The sequence below is a fragment of the Lagopus leucura genome, unplaced genomic scaffold, assembly GCF_019238085.1.
Source record: "Lagopus leucura isolate 7727_CA_CO unplaced genomic scaffold, USGS_WTPT01 Super-Scaffold_73, whole genome shotgun sequence".
NCBI classification, from domain to species: Eukaryota; Metazoa; Chordata; class Aves; order Galliformes; family Phasianidae; genus Lagopus; species Lagopus leucura.
The window spans coordinates 79,707,670-79,721,709 of record NW_024962252.1 but is presented as its reverse complement, the minus strand read 5'-3'; the positions used below and the strand labels follow the sequence as shown (position 1 = coordinate 79,721,709).

The 14,040-nt window shown below is 39.4% G+C and overlaps 1 protein-coding gene and 1 long non-coding RNA gene across 2 annotated transcripts; one reads left to right on the top strand and one right to left on the bottom strand.

The window, feature by feature from the left end:
* Positions 1-1,626: 1,626 nt before the first annotated feature.
* LOC122192315 (cytochrome c oxidase subunit 7A-related protein, mitochondrial) lies at positions 1,627-6,033 on the bottom strand. Its single transcript, XM_042892850.1, has 3 exons — positions 5,884-6,033; positions 3,254-3,388; positions 1,627-2,417 (listed from the first exon to the last, which is right to left on the bottom strand). The coding sequence occupies exons 1-3, from the start codon at positions 5,953-5,955 to the stop codon at positions 2,274-2,276; spliced, it is 351 nt and encodes a 116-aa protein (XP_042748784.1). The 5' UTR covers positions 5,956-6,033; the 3' UTR covers positions 1,627-2,273.
* A 217-nt stretch (positions 6,034-6,250) lies between these two features.
* LOC122193667 lies at positions 6,251-12,203 on the top strand. Its single transcript, XR_006182948.1, has 3 exons — positions 6,251-7,382; positions 9,387-9,413; positions 10,480-12,203. It is a non-coding gene; the product is annotated as an uncharacterized LOC122193667 (long non-coding RNA).
* Positions 12,204-14,040: the final 1,837 nt, after the last annotated feature.

Sequence of the window (14,040 nt, the reverse complement as noted above, 5' to 3'; positions counted from 1 at the left end):
TTCTAGCTGAGTTCCTTTCAAAATAAATGTGAAGCTGAGCAACATATGTCTCTGCTGTTCTTTCCACAAGTACTTGGGCAAGTATTGCACTTGATTAATATGCTCTGGGATAACAATTCAGTTAATTTAACCACATCTACTGCAGCAACAAATGGAAAGCAGAAACTCATCCTCATGGAAATTTCCCTGTGAAGTTTGTTTGCAAAGTATCCTTTATTAGAAGGATTGTAGGGGAGTGCTTAATATATGGAAAGACAATGACCTCCTTGCTGCTTTATTTATTTAATTACTCTTACAAAATAGAAAAGTTTAGCAGCCTACTTAAGATTCTTAAAGCTATGGAGGCATGCATTACTGAATATAAAATATATTTTCAGTTGAGGCAACGTAGCTGTCAGTTCCTGGAAAACGTTATATTATTCTTAGAGTGTTGCTATCCTTACAATTTTCTTATTTAGTAACTTCATCTCTCCATTCTTGAAATACCAGCATTGACTGAATTCTGATCACAATACAAGCAGCTATTTTCTTTCCTGTGAAAGAGTAACAAGGCTTTAGTATAACTTAACTACAAAACAAATCAGTTCTTTAGTAAAAGAGTGATCCAATGGAAGTCTCATGTTCCTTTATCAATTGTTTTGCTTAATTTACATGTTTTTGCTTATTTACATTTTTTCTTCACCTTTCTGAGAGATGAATCCTCACAGAGGCCAATGCTTATCCAGACTCATTGCCTGAGTGATTGGAAGTGAATATTCTGTTTGTAAATTAGAGCAGAATCTATCAAATTAAAGGATACCTTTTGCTTACTTAAAACTTGCAATTCAAGGCTATGATATTACAGGGGGAAAAAAGCCCGAAGCTTTATTAGTTTCACCTCCACCCACACAGAAAAGGACATTGATGCTCGTATGTCATAAACTAGAGAATAGCTTGGATTGGAAGGGACCCTAATTCCAATCCCTTGCTTTTGGCATGGCTGCTTCCCCCTCACTCCTCCCCCCAGCAGGGGCTGCCCACAGCCACATCCAACCTGGCCTTGATCCCCTTCAAGGGGATTCACAGCTTCTGTGGACAGCCTGTTCCAGCACCTCACTACTCTGAGTGAAAAATCTTCTAACATCAAATCTAAACTTCCCCTCTACAGTTTTAAATCATTCCTCCTTGTTTTATTCCTATCTGTATGTGTAAAAAGTTGCTCTGCCTCTTGCCTATAAGCTCTTTTTAAGCTCTGGAAGGCTACATTGAGGTCTCCCTGGAGACCTCCCATAGAAGAGGTGTTTCAGCCCTCTGGTCATCTTCATGGACCTCTTCTGGATCTGCTACAACAGCTCTACATCTTTCTTGTGTTAGAGACAGTATTACCTATATGTACATAAATTTGTGCATGCATTGGAAAGAATACACAGCTGAGCTATGAAATGCAGTGACCTGTTTCACTAAAACATAATTAAAACAACAAATGAATTCCAAGGTAGGTTTTGAAAAGGGCTAACATCTTTAAAAGATTACAGTAAGGTAGATCAACCAATTTTCTGGTTTGTGATCTACAAGTTAAACCTGAATAACAGTGTATCAGTACTACCAGGTCAGCTGAAATGGTATGAAATGTTCAAGACTTGTCCATTTTATTACTTGTGTATTTATTTTTATTGCATGAGAGCATCTGACAAATGAGTCCAAGAAGTCCAAAAACTGGTACAACTGATGCTAGAGTACTGCTGCATACCGTGATGTTCACATTAAATAAATCCAGTTTACATGTTCCAAGGGGATAAACTGTTTGCCCTATCATCAGAGGAACAAGTATTTAATGATATGCCAACATTTAGAGAAGTTCCACTGCCACTTGCTTATGTAAAATGAGCAGCGGATCTCATAAAAATTAAATGATTTTCTTTTACTCTTTTGGAAACTAGCAGCAAGCTCCCACTAAGAAATGTGGAGCCTAGTCCAGAAAGTGGTACTTCTGTCCTATCTCCAACATTATTGAAGCTGAGTGGGGATTAGAAGAAAAAGTTCAGCTTTCTCCAACTTCATACGCTCCTGCGAGACAACAAATACTGAGCTGCAACCGTAAGTTAAGATGATGACTAAAAGTCATTGTTTATATTAATTTCTAGAACACATAAGGCAACCAACGTAAAAACATCTTCCTCCAAGAAATTTGATCTGAAAAGATGAACATTAAATGATCATAGAATTAAGAAGCAGGTAAAGAGAAACACGCAGGAGGTCTTTCCAAGAATTGAGTCCTGTGAGTCATGGTTCATCTACTTTTGGCTTCTTGGTTGTGAGGCCATGTACAGTGCTACTAGACAGTAGATTGTCCCGCCTATTGTGAGAGCCATAGTGGTCCGATAAAGCAGCCTATCCGGAACTCCTCGTTTCAGGTGTACAGGCAGCCCATCTGCTTTCTGTGGGAAGAGTTTAGAGATAAATAGAATAAAATAAACACATATAGAAGACACAATGAACAAGATACCTCAGGTGAACTAAGAGACTTTCATAAGGAAAACCTCCCCTCTGATAGGCTACGTACAGATATACTAAGTGCTTTTCATTTAGCAAGACGAATGCAAAGCAAGTTAATTGTATTAGTTAAAGGCATTAAATGCAGGCAGAAAAAATATATTGTGAAATATTTCTAAAGAGGACCTGGGTGAGAAAAATAACGCTAACAAAAGAATGTGAAAAGTTATGTAGAAAAGGTTATTCACCGAGTCAGACTGATATATTCCAAGTGCAAGTGGCATGAAAGAGAAAAGGGTACATTATAAAATACATTCTTGATGTTTTTATTAACAAGAGAAAAAAAATATTTTATGAGAAGACTCAGTATGCTTAGAAATTGAACAGCTAAAACAAACTGGCTTTGAAAACCTTACTGTGCTCTTTTTAACACTGCATTAACAACAGAATCTGTAATATTCAAATTATTACACACAAAATGATTTGCTTTGCTCCTCCTATTCTACTTGCAGTCATATGCTTGGATTCCAGATGTAAAGTGCTTCCACTAGTCAAATAATACAATAAACATTTTTTTTAAGCAAATGAAAAGATAAACTTACTAGACTTTCTGTACTTATGCCCATGCAAGGCTGAGGAAGAAATACAAGTTATACTATACTTCCTTAACTAGAAAAATGTATGCATTGTAGAATGATGGAAGTGGTCAGCCACGTTAAAATAGAGCAAGATATGGATGACTCTTTCATTTTCTGTAATTTACTCCCAAAGTTGTCATTACCTGAAAAAGTTTCTGTAGGTCTGGCACCTGGTTTTTACCCAAGAAAGAATCAGTTGCTGGTAAATCTGAAGCAAGTTTAGTTGTTGTCCCAAAAACCAGAGCTGGGGATTCAGTGGAAACTATTGGTTTGAGTCCCTGCATAAATAAAGATTAAAATATAAAGGTATATAATACTTGTAAATGTACCAGTTGTCATGCTAGACAGGCACACTGCCAGTCATTACAAGGATACATTATAAAAATATATATTTGGTATTAAGACCCGTGGTTTAAACAAAACAAAAAAAAAAGTGAAAACTAATGAAAGACATTCTTAGCTACAACTTTGGACTTAGCAAGGATAATAGGAACTTTTTTTTTTTTTTTTTTTTTTTTTTTTGGTAGTGATAAATCTATAGCTATCATAAGCTTTTCTGGGCTGGTACTTGTCCTAAGTCATTCTGTTTTTACACAGAGTACCCAGGTCCTATCAGCAGTAGGTTTGGGAGAGGAAATCCCCAACGCTTGTGTCAGAGCGAGGAGACTTCTAACTCTTCCTCCCAAATATTCCAAGCAGTTGCTATATAGTTGAGCCTTAAATAATCAGAATGCATAGGTTGGAGGAAGAGAGGAGGCAAGGAAAAAGAAAATAGAAAAAGGGGGGGGAAAAAAAAAAATGTGAGGGAGACACAGGCTAGGTGTTCAAGGACACAAGAAGCCCTGAATTGGTGGCTGTTTTACACAAATCTAACATCCCCTAATTTGCATACTGCTGCAGCTTTTCGTCCCTCACGTATCTCTTATAAGTCAGCACAATTTAATTGCCTTTCAGTTCAGATGGCTGTACTCTGAGATAAAACCTATGTAATCCAGTTCGATGGATTAAATTTTAAGTGTACAAAGTCACTGTAGTCATGAGGTGGCCTCCTTACCTTTATTGTTATATTTAGCCATTATAGTTCAGCACATGACAGTGATGTTTTACATTATAGCTCCTGAAATAACCGTTTGTTTTTTTCTAACTTGCCATAAAAAAAGACATAACACTATTGTGTTAACCTGCTTGTGTTACATTTCAAATAGGAGTAATTGATCTTCATAGTGATCTATGTTAGTATGCAGCTAAGGCTGCACCTGGAATTCTAGTTTTTGCTCAAAGGACTACACGATACATTTAATGTTTAAGAAACTGAACAATGTTTTGAGCTGAGAGACCTGGGACTGTTTATCCTGGAGAAGACTGAGAGGGGATCTTATCAATGCTTATAAATATCTAACAGGTAGGTGTCAAGTAGATGGGGCCAGGCTCTTCTCAGTGGTGCCCACCAACATAACAAGAGGCAACAGGCAAAAACTGGAACACAGGAAGTTCCATCTGAATATGAAGAAAAATTTCTTTGAAGGTGACAGAGCATTGAAACAAGCTGCCCGGAGAGGCTCTGGAGTCCCATTCTCTGGAGATATTCAAAACCCACCTGCATGCTTTCCTGTACAACCTACTGTAGAAAACCTATTTTATCAGAGGGTTTGGACTAGATGATCTCCAGTGGTCCCTTCCTACTTCTATGATTCTGTAGTTTGTGAAGTCAGACTTGTATTATTTTATGCCTACATACCTGTAGACCAGGTATGTTATTTTCTGTACAGCTGCTTGCCTTGCTAGCATGAATCCCAAGGCAGATTTACATTTTCCTGACAGCACAAAAGAGTTAAAGATTAGGAGCACAGTTACTAGAAATAGCACCACACTTAAGTTTATAAATTTTAGGGAAATTGGCAAATCTGAATCACAGAATGAGAAAACAGAGAAACAGCAAGTTTCTCAACCAAGTCCAAGCAACTCACCCTAGTTAAAAGATCTGTGGTTAGTGGATTTTTTAATTATTATTTTTTTTTTTTTTTAGTAGGTACAAGCAAAGTAAGGTGTATCAGCTGAAGATAGAGCAGCATGACAAAATTTCTACGCAAGCTATGGCCAGACTTGAAGAACTAGGGAAAAGCTATCAGGTAAGATTAGATGAGCATTTACGAATGGTTCCATTACTACTGTTTTGAACACAAGCCCATTGTCTGAGTGAACAGTTTGTATATGTAATGGTCATCGCGGTCATTAACCTCTTAAATAGAAGCAGCAGTTTTTAGCTTTACTCCTCACCTGCACTAGCTGAAAAAGTTCCCATTTATTCAACCGAGCTGAATTATTCATGCTATGTTACATAATTTAAATAAGTGCAAAATGAAGTCTTTTAAGAATGCTAAGGCTAAGACAGAAAGCACGGTACAGGTCTCAAGCTAAGGGATTTTTTGTTAGTACCAGCAGTTATGTTACTGTCAGCAAAACGCTTTCTGAAGTAGCTGAGTAAGCATCGTGCAAAAGAATGGCTGTTTTTGTTTTTTTTTAATCTTCCTGTAAGCAAACTGCTATATCCGCCTAGTCTCTGAAACAAGGGTTGTAATGCTTTCCGTAGCTGCAATCTCCGCACGCACAGACCAGAGAGGCGGACGAGCGCAGCGCTGCTCAGCTGCCAGCCGCTATTCCGCGCTGCCTGCAGGGCTCCGGGCCGCACAACCGCCCCAGGGGCCGAGGGCAGCGAAGGTCACGCCCGCCACGGCGCTTAGGGCGGCGGCGGCGGCGGCGGCAGCGCTGTTACCTGCGGGTTGTAGGCGGCGGAGGCCGCAGCCCCGACGAGGCGCTGCGTGAAGCCGTTGAACTTGTAGTACATGGTGGGCACGCGAGCTCTCACGACCCACCGGCGGCGACGCGCGGCGCGGAAGGACCCCGCTCCCTCCTGGCCGCCGCCCGGACAAGCAAGGACCCGCGGGTGTCCGTGGCGAGCGCCTGCGTGCAGCGCCCGGAGGAGAAGCCAAAGGAGCGAGGACAGAGCGATGCCCACGCGCGCGGCAACACAAGGCTCGGTGCGCTGCGGTGCCACGCTGGAGCCGGGCAGGCAGCGGCCGTCAGGCACGGGGAAGGCGCCCTGAGGGAGGGCGGGCAGCTTTGCGCATGCGCGGCGGCTGCGGTCGGAAGACGGTCGGTCAGTGGTGCCAAGGTGGTAGAGGTCGATGGGGGGGAGCTCCGCGCCACGAACCGTGCCCTGTGTCTGCTTCGTGGGTGTGGGACAGTTCGCTCTGAGCTTCTTGGTGGTGAAAGCTTGCTGTGGTTACATGCGTCTCACAGCGCAAATGCTTATGCCCTGCGAATTGTCTGCCCTAGGCTGACTCTGGGGTCTCAACTCCGCATAATAAAAGATGTTCCAGTGGTAGTGCTTCATGGTTATTGGGCCGTGTGGGACCACAGGTGCCCCGTGGGTGCAGTGAGCACAGAGTGCAGCCCCAGCTGTGCCTCTGAGGAGATGTCATCACCGGGAAGGGTGCTGTTCCACTAGGTCCATCTCTGCTGTCCTCTGGAGAGGCAGGGTGGTGCTGCGTGTGTGACACAAAACATCTACTCATGGTATTAGGGGCATTAACCAGCAGTGCTGCATTATTTGCTCAGTAAGTAGGAGATTTATGAAAGCGTTTTGTAAATGTTACAGGAAGAATTCTGAAATCCCTGTAGCTTTAAAGACTGGGAAGTATAAATGAATTGGAATGAGGGCTGCATTTATTTTATTATTTATTTGTTTGTCTGTTTGTTTATTGTGGAAAGGATTTTGCAGCTCAGAATTCTGCTTATTTCTGGTAAAACTAAACTGGAAGATGAGCTTGACTGCAAATCTGCCTGTAAGAAAACAGAGATGCTGAAGATAGGATATGTGTGTTCTTTTAGAATGGAATCGTGGCTATGTTCCTTATGCAAACTGTTTCAGTCTGTTGATGTCCGTTAGAGCTGGTTTGTACCATGACTGCTGCGGACCCTTTCCTGAGGCCTGATTTTCTGCATGTGCACCTTAGTTCCCCCTGCCCTGCTCTTTCAGTATTTGTGAAGACAAATAGGTTTGCTTAGCAAGCTCTTTTACTAAAGTTGTGTCACATCTCATTCCTCTACATTTTGTTCCAGTGTGAACGCATCCAGAATCTTGGAGAAGGATTTTCAGCAGCTCACATATGGAGATGATGCCACTTTCCTTGCTTTGTTGAGTCCAGTTCTTAAAATGTTCAGTACTGACTGAAAGCTACAGAAAGGAGCTCTGAGGAGGAAATGAAAAATGTACAAATGCACCACTTTTTTTTCAGTTAACTAATTTGAGTTATAATACTTACAAGTGAGCTGTTGAAACATAAACCTAGGGGCTGTCTCTTGTTTTAGCTCAGAAAACTGAAGGTTGGGAATTCTTTGCCTTGCAAAAGAGATACATGTGAGGACAATTAAAATTAATTACAATTGGAGCTTCCATTGTTCTCATAACACAAAAGCACAGAGATATTCCCTGAAAAGGAAAATAAAATAAAGGATAATATGAAGCCTTTCCTGTTAACAGAAGAAAATTGTTTGTGCTTTAGGCTCATGGTCCAATTTTCTTTTAGTCTGTAGATGTTTGATTATCAGCCTTGCTGACAGGATATGGAATTAGTTTGTAAAACTGCTGCTATAGGAAGTAACTGGGGGCAAAAAAAGGCCACTCTCCCTAGCAGGGTTAGAGGAGGATGGGCCATTTCTGTGAACCATGGAAGTATGCACTGCTAATGTAAACAAAGTGTCCCAGCAGGAGGAGAGTTCCTGCATCAGACTTTAAGCTGAATTCTAACTTCTAAGCAGTGAGATGAACAATTTGTGGAGACTGATAACTACAGCTAGTCTGTTAGGGTTGTTTTACCTTCATCTGTGGAGTGATACTGACAGAAACTGAAGAAAATACTGGTCTACAAGCTATGCTGTAGTCTAATCTTTTCCATTTATTTTTCCAGAATTTTTTAAAGTAGCTGATTTCATACATGCAAATTTAAGGTTATGCTTCTAGGGGAATCGATTTTGGGGAGTAAATGGAGGAAGCAGAGTACCTTGAGTACTAGGTTTTTTGTTGATGAAATTGTTGTGTTTTTATTTTCAATTTGAGGATAAAATAAATAAAAAAACAAGACCTTGTTCAGTTGCTTAATGAACGACACCCTCGTATGCTGATCAATATTTCAGCACAGATGTCTGCAACTCAAATTCTGTGAATCTGCCCATGCAGATCTGTCCTTGAATTCCTGAGAACAACTGTGTGGGTGGATTTAGAACATAAAATTGCTGTGTGCACTTATGTTTTGTTTATGCAGTACTCATTTTTTAAAAGTACTAGATTGGATTTGTTTAATATTTGCCTTGTGTATCTGTGTGTGTATATGTATAATATATACAAACCTCCTAACTACATGATGATCGCCAAGCATAAGCTCTATTAATGTAAGAGACTGTGACATCGTAAACATGTTGTCTGAACCATTTTATCAACTGTAAGAAACAAATCCTATGCACAGAATGGTGATTTCATGATTGTTTATAAAAGCTACCTGAATTTATTGGTGCTTTATTGCTCAATTTACTGGATACATCACAGATGGTTCTCAGAAATACTGTTGTTAGCTAAAAGAGTTCTCTTCAACAGACTTAATGTTGAAAATTGGTTAAGATAGCTTTTAATTGTAAAGCTATTCATGTAGTTACGAGTATAAATTTAACCACAGTTTTTGTGCCTTTCTCATAGAAAAATCCTTCTGATTTTTTTTTTTTTTATTTTTTTTTTTTTTTTCTCATGAGGTATATAGGGTTAAAGGGAGCTATTTATCTTCTATGTGAGTTTAGAAACAATTTATTTCACTTTTGCTTCATGGGCACTTTCATCTTCATGGGGGGCTTCTGCTTGAGAAATACTTAGTAGCAATAGCAATTCTGGCAAAAATGACATTGTGTTGGCTATAGCGTATGAATGAGGAATCATCTTAAAGGTGTTGAATTTGATTTAGGGGAATCTATCTCTTGTCATGTAAGATTCTTTTCAGGTTTGGGGACAGAACTTAACTCAAAAAGACAAGTAAGGAATTGAAAACTTGGTGATCTAATTCTTCTAAACCCCAGTGCTTGAATAAAGCTTCTGGGGCAATAAGTTATGCTTTTAGTAGTCTGTTCCTTTGCAATTGTGTTGCGTGTTTAATAGCAGATTGGAAATTGTGGAAGCAGTTGTTTGTTCAAGGTTAGTGACAAAATATTGTTTAATTTTCCCATTTTCAGATGTGAAAAGCATTGTAGGGACCTCCAGTAAGTATTTCTTTCTCTTTTTCCCAGTTTTGTTGTCTCTGCTTTTTATTTTTCTCTGTATTATCTGAATTGCAGAACTGAGGGTAAGCTTTTCATCTGATTGAAACATCCATGTTCTCTGTCATTAAAATCATAATTACCTAAGCACCATATATACTTATTAAAGAAAGTAATCTTGAAATTTGTGTACCTTCTCTTTATGGCTTACAATGCTTATCACTTTTGAAACACCGTACTGAGAGACGGGATCCTTTGCACTTTGCTTTTGACTGATGAAGACAACAGCACTGAAAAAGCACATCTGTGTTTTTCTACTCTGATATATTTTTTTCCTCTATGACCAGAAGAGAAGTCTCAGTGTGGCAATAACTTAAACTATTTGGTCTTTTCTTTTAAATATTATATGTGTAGTGAAATAGGCACCCAGGTGAAGTGAGCTGTATCATTGAACATCTAGTGGTAAAATTTATCTTCAAGGTATTTTATTTTTACTCAGTTGCCAAAATCTTCCTTCATCTCTCTTCTCCCTCTCCCTAGGCTGTGAGTGTTTATCTCCAAGCAGTCAATAGTCCCCAGCAAATGCTTAATTTTTCAGCTTTGTTGTAGATACTGGGAGGATGATGCATTGTCATCATATTTCATTTCTTCTTGTCAGCCTTTCCATGTGCAAATGCATGAAGACTGGAGTCCAGAGATGACTGCATATTTAAGTAATATTGCAGCTAATTCTCTAAATGAAGCAAGATGATTTATAAACAAACAAAACAAAACAAAACAAAAAACACAAAAACACTGCACACAAAATACTCTGTGCAATTTGTGTAATATGTGACAAATAGACAATAGTATAGAGTCAAGCTGAGGAAAGATTCTCTGCTGTTTCTCAATATTAACAGCTAAATACAATTGTTTTGGAAATGCATAGGGCAATTTATAGCAGGTGGCTTGATTTGAGTGCTTCAGTCTTTCAATTTCTTGCCTCTCATAAGTTACTTATGAATTTATCAGTTGCCTATCTTATACAATGTTCTGAAATACTTGGACTTAATTTATCCTTTCCTAGCAGTGACCCAGACTAAAAGTAATCTGAAATAAACCTACCTGGAATGTACATGGTGTGGATGTCCAATCCTCAGCATCCACTGTTCTGCACTTCACTCCATCGCTTGTCTGCACTACTTCCCACAGGGGGCATAGCCTGGTAAGTTGTGGAAAATGGGATGTGAAGATGGATTTTCTGGATCCTGATGCCTACCTAGAATCACTGCTGCTACCTCTAGGGCACAATTCCAGGTACTGCCATGAGATACAGCAATTGAGAGCTGACTGAACTCTTGCTATACCCACTCAGAACGCCCAGCTTTGCTCAGATTATTTTTCAAAAGGCTGTACTCTAATGGGTTTTTGTTTGGCTGATTTGCAGAAGGGAAAATATAAAAAGACATGCTTAAATTTAGTAATACTAATGTCAATTGTGTGGTTACTAGAGAAAGCTCTCTCACAGAAAATGTTCTTGTTTTATGAATCATTTAGTACATCAGAGGTAACATAATAAAAATAGGTTGCTGCCATGTGATCAGTGTCTCCAGCTTTGAAAATTGAATAGGTTTAAAAATGTTTATTTTTGAAGATTGCATTCTGCCAGCAGCAGGCTCTCTTATGCTGTGATACATCTGTAACTCCCCTTGTTAATTTCCCTGCAGCATTCTGTAGCCTCACTGACATCTGTAAGCAGGTATCCAGTGTGCCAGTGCAGTCTCTTCACATGGTAGCGTAACTCAGATATACTTGGTTTTTGCAAGTTTTTAGATGCTTTCACCCTTTGTCTTGCCATGTTAAAGTGATATTTTTACTTTTTAAAATATTTTCATTGTCAGCTCTTGTATACCTGTCTGTGCTTTCTTACTGTTGTCAGAAAAGGAACGTGTAAAACTGGGTGTCCCAGCAGATGAAAAAACCCTAACAGCATTTCCCTGCATAGGAGAAAGAAATTGGGAAGATTCAGTAAAAGTGCAGGAGAACACTGAGAAAATCTGAAGTTAAGGGAAAGAAGGAAATGCAGTAGCAGCTCTGCAAAAATGGACTGAAGAGTGCTGGAGTGCTCCAGCTTGTCTGCTAAAGGTTTTTCGCAGTAAACTTTAATGAACCAACTCTGCCTGACTTGTCTTGCTTTGATTCTGTTATAAAAATTGTTGGTGAAGATTTTCATTTGGCTCAATGTATAGGATGCTGGGCTTTTGTAGTGGAAAAATCTGAGTTCCCTTTTGCTGGGAAGTATCAGAGCTTGCAGAAGCATTCATAGTGCAGGCATGTTCTAGTAAGAGTGCACTGTCCCGCTCTGTAGCTTCAGAGAGCTGAAAAGATGAGGAAGTATGGGAACTGAGTTTTGGCAGCATGGTTTTACTTGCATTTTAATTCATGTTTTCTTGATTGTTTCACATCCCTGATTTAGTTCTCCTTTTAGATTTTTGCAATGGGATTATGGTTTCTTGATGGATTCCCTGTGTCCTTTTGACAAGAGCTCCTGTTGCTTGCTTTTCAAAGAAAGAATAGAAACTTGCTTCTATGTGTCCTCAGAATTGCTGGAGGTGGTACTACCTTGACCCCAATTAAATTGCTCATCCCAAATCAATTTGCCACCACACAGACAATATTATATTACTAGAATCTGAACCTACAGACTCAAGCCTCTCAGCATTGGCCAAACACTTGCCTTATAATGTAGAGATTACGCTAAAACAAAAGGAACCATATTACTGTAATTTCTTTCCATCTTTCTTTCTTTTTTGCTTTCACTAGGTTATTACATTTATAACATCATGTTTGCACTGCTGCAGTAAGAAATGAATTGAGAGTGAGATCTACTTTCTATCCTTACAGAAAAATTTTATGGGTATAGACAAGGGAGCTGTTCTCCAAACACCATTAAAAAGTTTTTACTTAAGGTCTGTATATACTCAGGGTAATTTAAGAGCTGGCTTTGCTTCGCACATAAACTAGTTTGGGCTTTGGAACAATACCTGTCTATTTGTTTTCACTTTTTTTCCTTTTTGAGTCATTTTGTCCCTAAAGCTTAAAAATTTCCTGAAGCTGGTTACAAAAAATCTGAAATAATGAACTATGATTTACATATTTGATGGGTGAAGAGGAAATAGGAGACATCATAGAGATCATATGGTTTATTTATGACTACAGGTACATAACTGCATGTTTCTGTAATGGATTTACCCTGTTTTTACTCTGAAATGTACCATCCATGCACATTGAATGCCTTTTGTTTCAGATCCGTGTGTCATCTTTGAGCAGTGAAAATGCTTAATGCAGAACTGTAGTTGTCATCTCCCTGCTGTGGTCTCCAAGACAATTCAGCTGAGCTTTTGTTTCATTCTCTTTTGAAAAGCAAATTAGTAAGGATTGTTTGTAGTATATTGTGCTTTAGAATATCAGGAGAAAATTGCTAAGGATGTTGCTTGGGAACCCAGATTCTGGAACTGACCACAGCAGACTTTGCTGCATATGTTAGTATTAGCCTGGAGTGCAAGAAACTGGCTGACATGGCGCTGACTACAGCTTCAGCTTGTGTAAGCAGCAACAGGTTGTGTTTAGTCTATCAACTGCTATCAACTGTCATGATTAAAAGCTAGGATAGGGACTTTCCATGCTGAGATGACACATGTCCATGGAGATTTCCAGCACTCTTCTCAAAGGAGATGTAACTTTTCTGAGCCTTTAAGTCAAAGCCCTTTGTTTGCTTTTATGTGTGTTTTGCGTTACAGCCTGCACAGACCAGTCCTTGGATCTCCTTACTGTAGATGCCATATGTTTTTTGGGTAGACATTATCAGTCAATGGAAAGAGAGAAAGCTGCTGAATGGGCTGGGTTGGTGCTAGATTTTCTTCTCTGTGATATGAAAAATTGCTTCTGTAGGCATACACTTCCGCAAGATGTTTAGAGAGAAATAGTAAATCACAAATTTGGGAATACAAATTGTCACAGCGTGTAACCTGAAGAAAGGGTTTAAAGTGTTTCTTATCAAAGGAGGCAGATTTCCACTGGATTATGCTTACAAGAGATGAGTGGACTGCAGAACTGCTTTTTAACACAGTTCCTTGAAGGAAGTGATTTATGGATGTACCTGCAGAGATGACAGTAAAACAGAAAGAAATAGACAGGATGAGAAAGCAGACCATTTCAGAAGTGTTTGGTATTCACACAGAGGCCAGTACAACTGGTAACAAAAAAAAAATGGGGCAGCTATGAAAAGGGTAGGAACCAAAGGGAGTTGGATAGAAAAAGTCTAGCAAAGGAAAGCAGAGATGTGTTCTCAGGAGGGGCATGGCAGGACATTAACAGTGATGGGGTGGAGGGCTGGAAAACACAGTGCAGCCCTATTGTGTTTGGTGTCTGGGAATCATCTGTATTGTCTGTTCTTAATTTTTGGTGAGTTGCTTTTAGAAAGGACTTCATAATTGTCTCAGAGCATTTTGCACAGCTAGAGTTAGTATTTTCAACCTCTGCCTATCCCTCTAGTCCCATCTCTTTTTTTTTTTTTTTTTTTTCTCCATGAATCAGCCTTCTGTGATGATCTTTCAGTTTGCACGACAGTCCTAGCCTCTAAGTAGTGATA

Coding starts and splice junctions, on each gene's coding strand:
- LOC122192315 (XM_042892850.1), bottom strand. CDS start 5,955: ATGTACTACAAGTTCAACGGCTTCACGCAGCGCCTCGTCGGGGCTGCG. Junction 3,389..5,883: donor CCGCCGCCTACAACCCGCAG/GTAACAGCGCTG, acceptor TTATTTATGCAG/GGACTCAAACCAATAGTTTC. Junction 2,418..3,253: donor ACCTACAGAAACTTTTTCAG/GTAATGACAACT, acceptor CTCTTCCCACAG/AAAGCAGATGGGCTGCCTGT.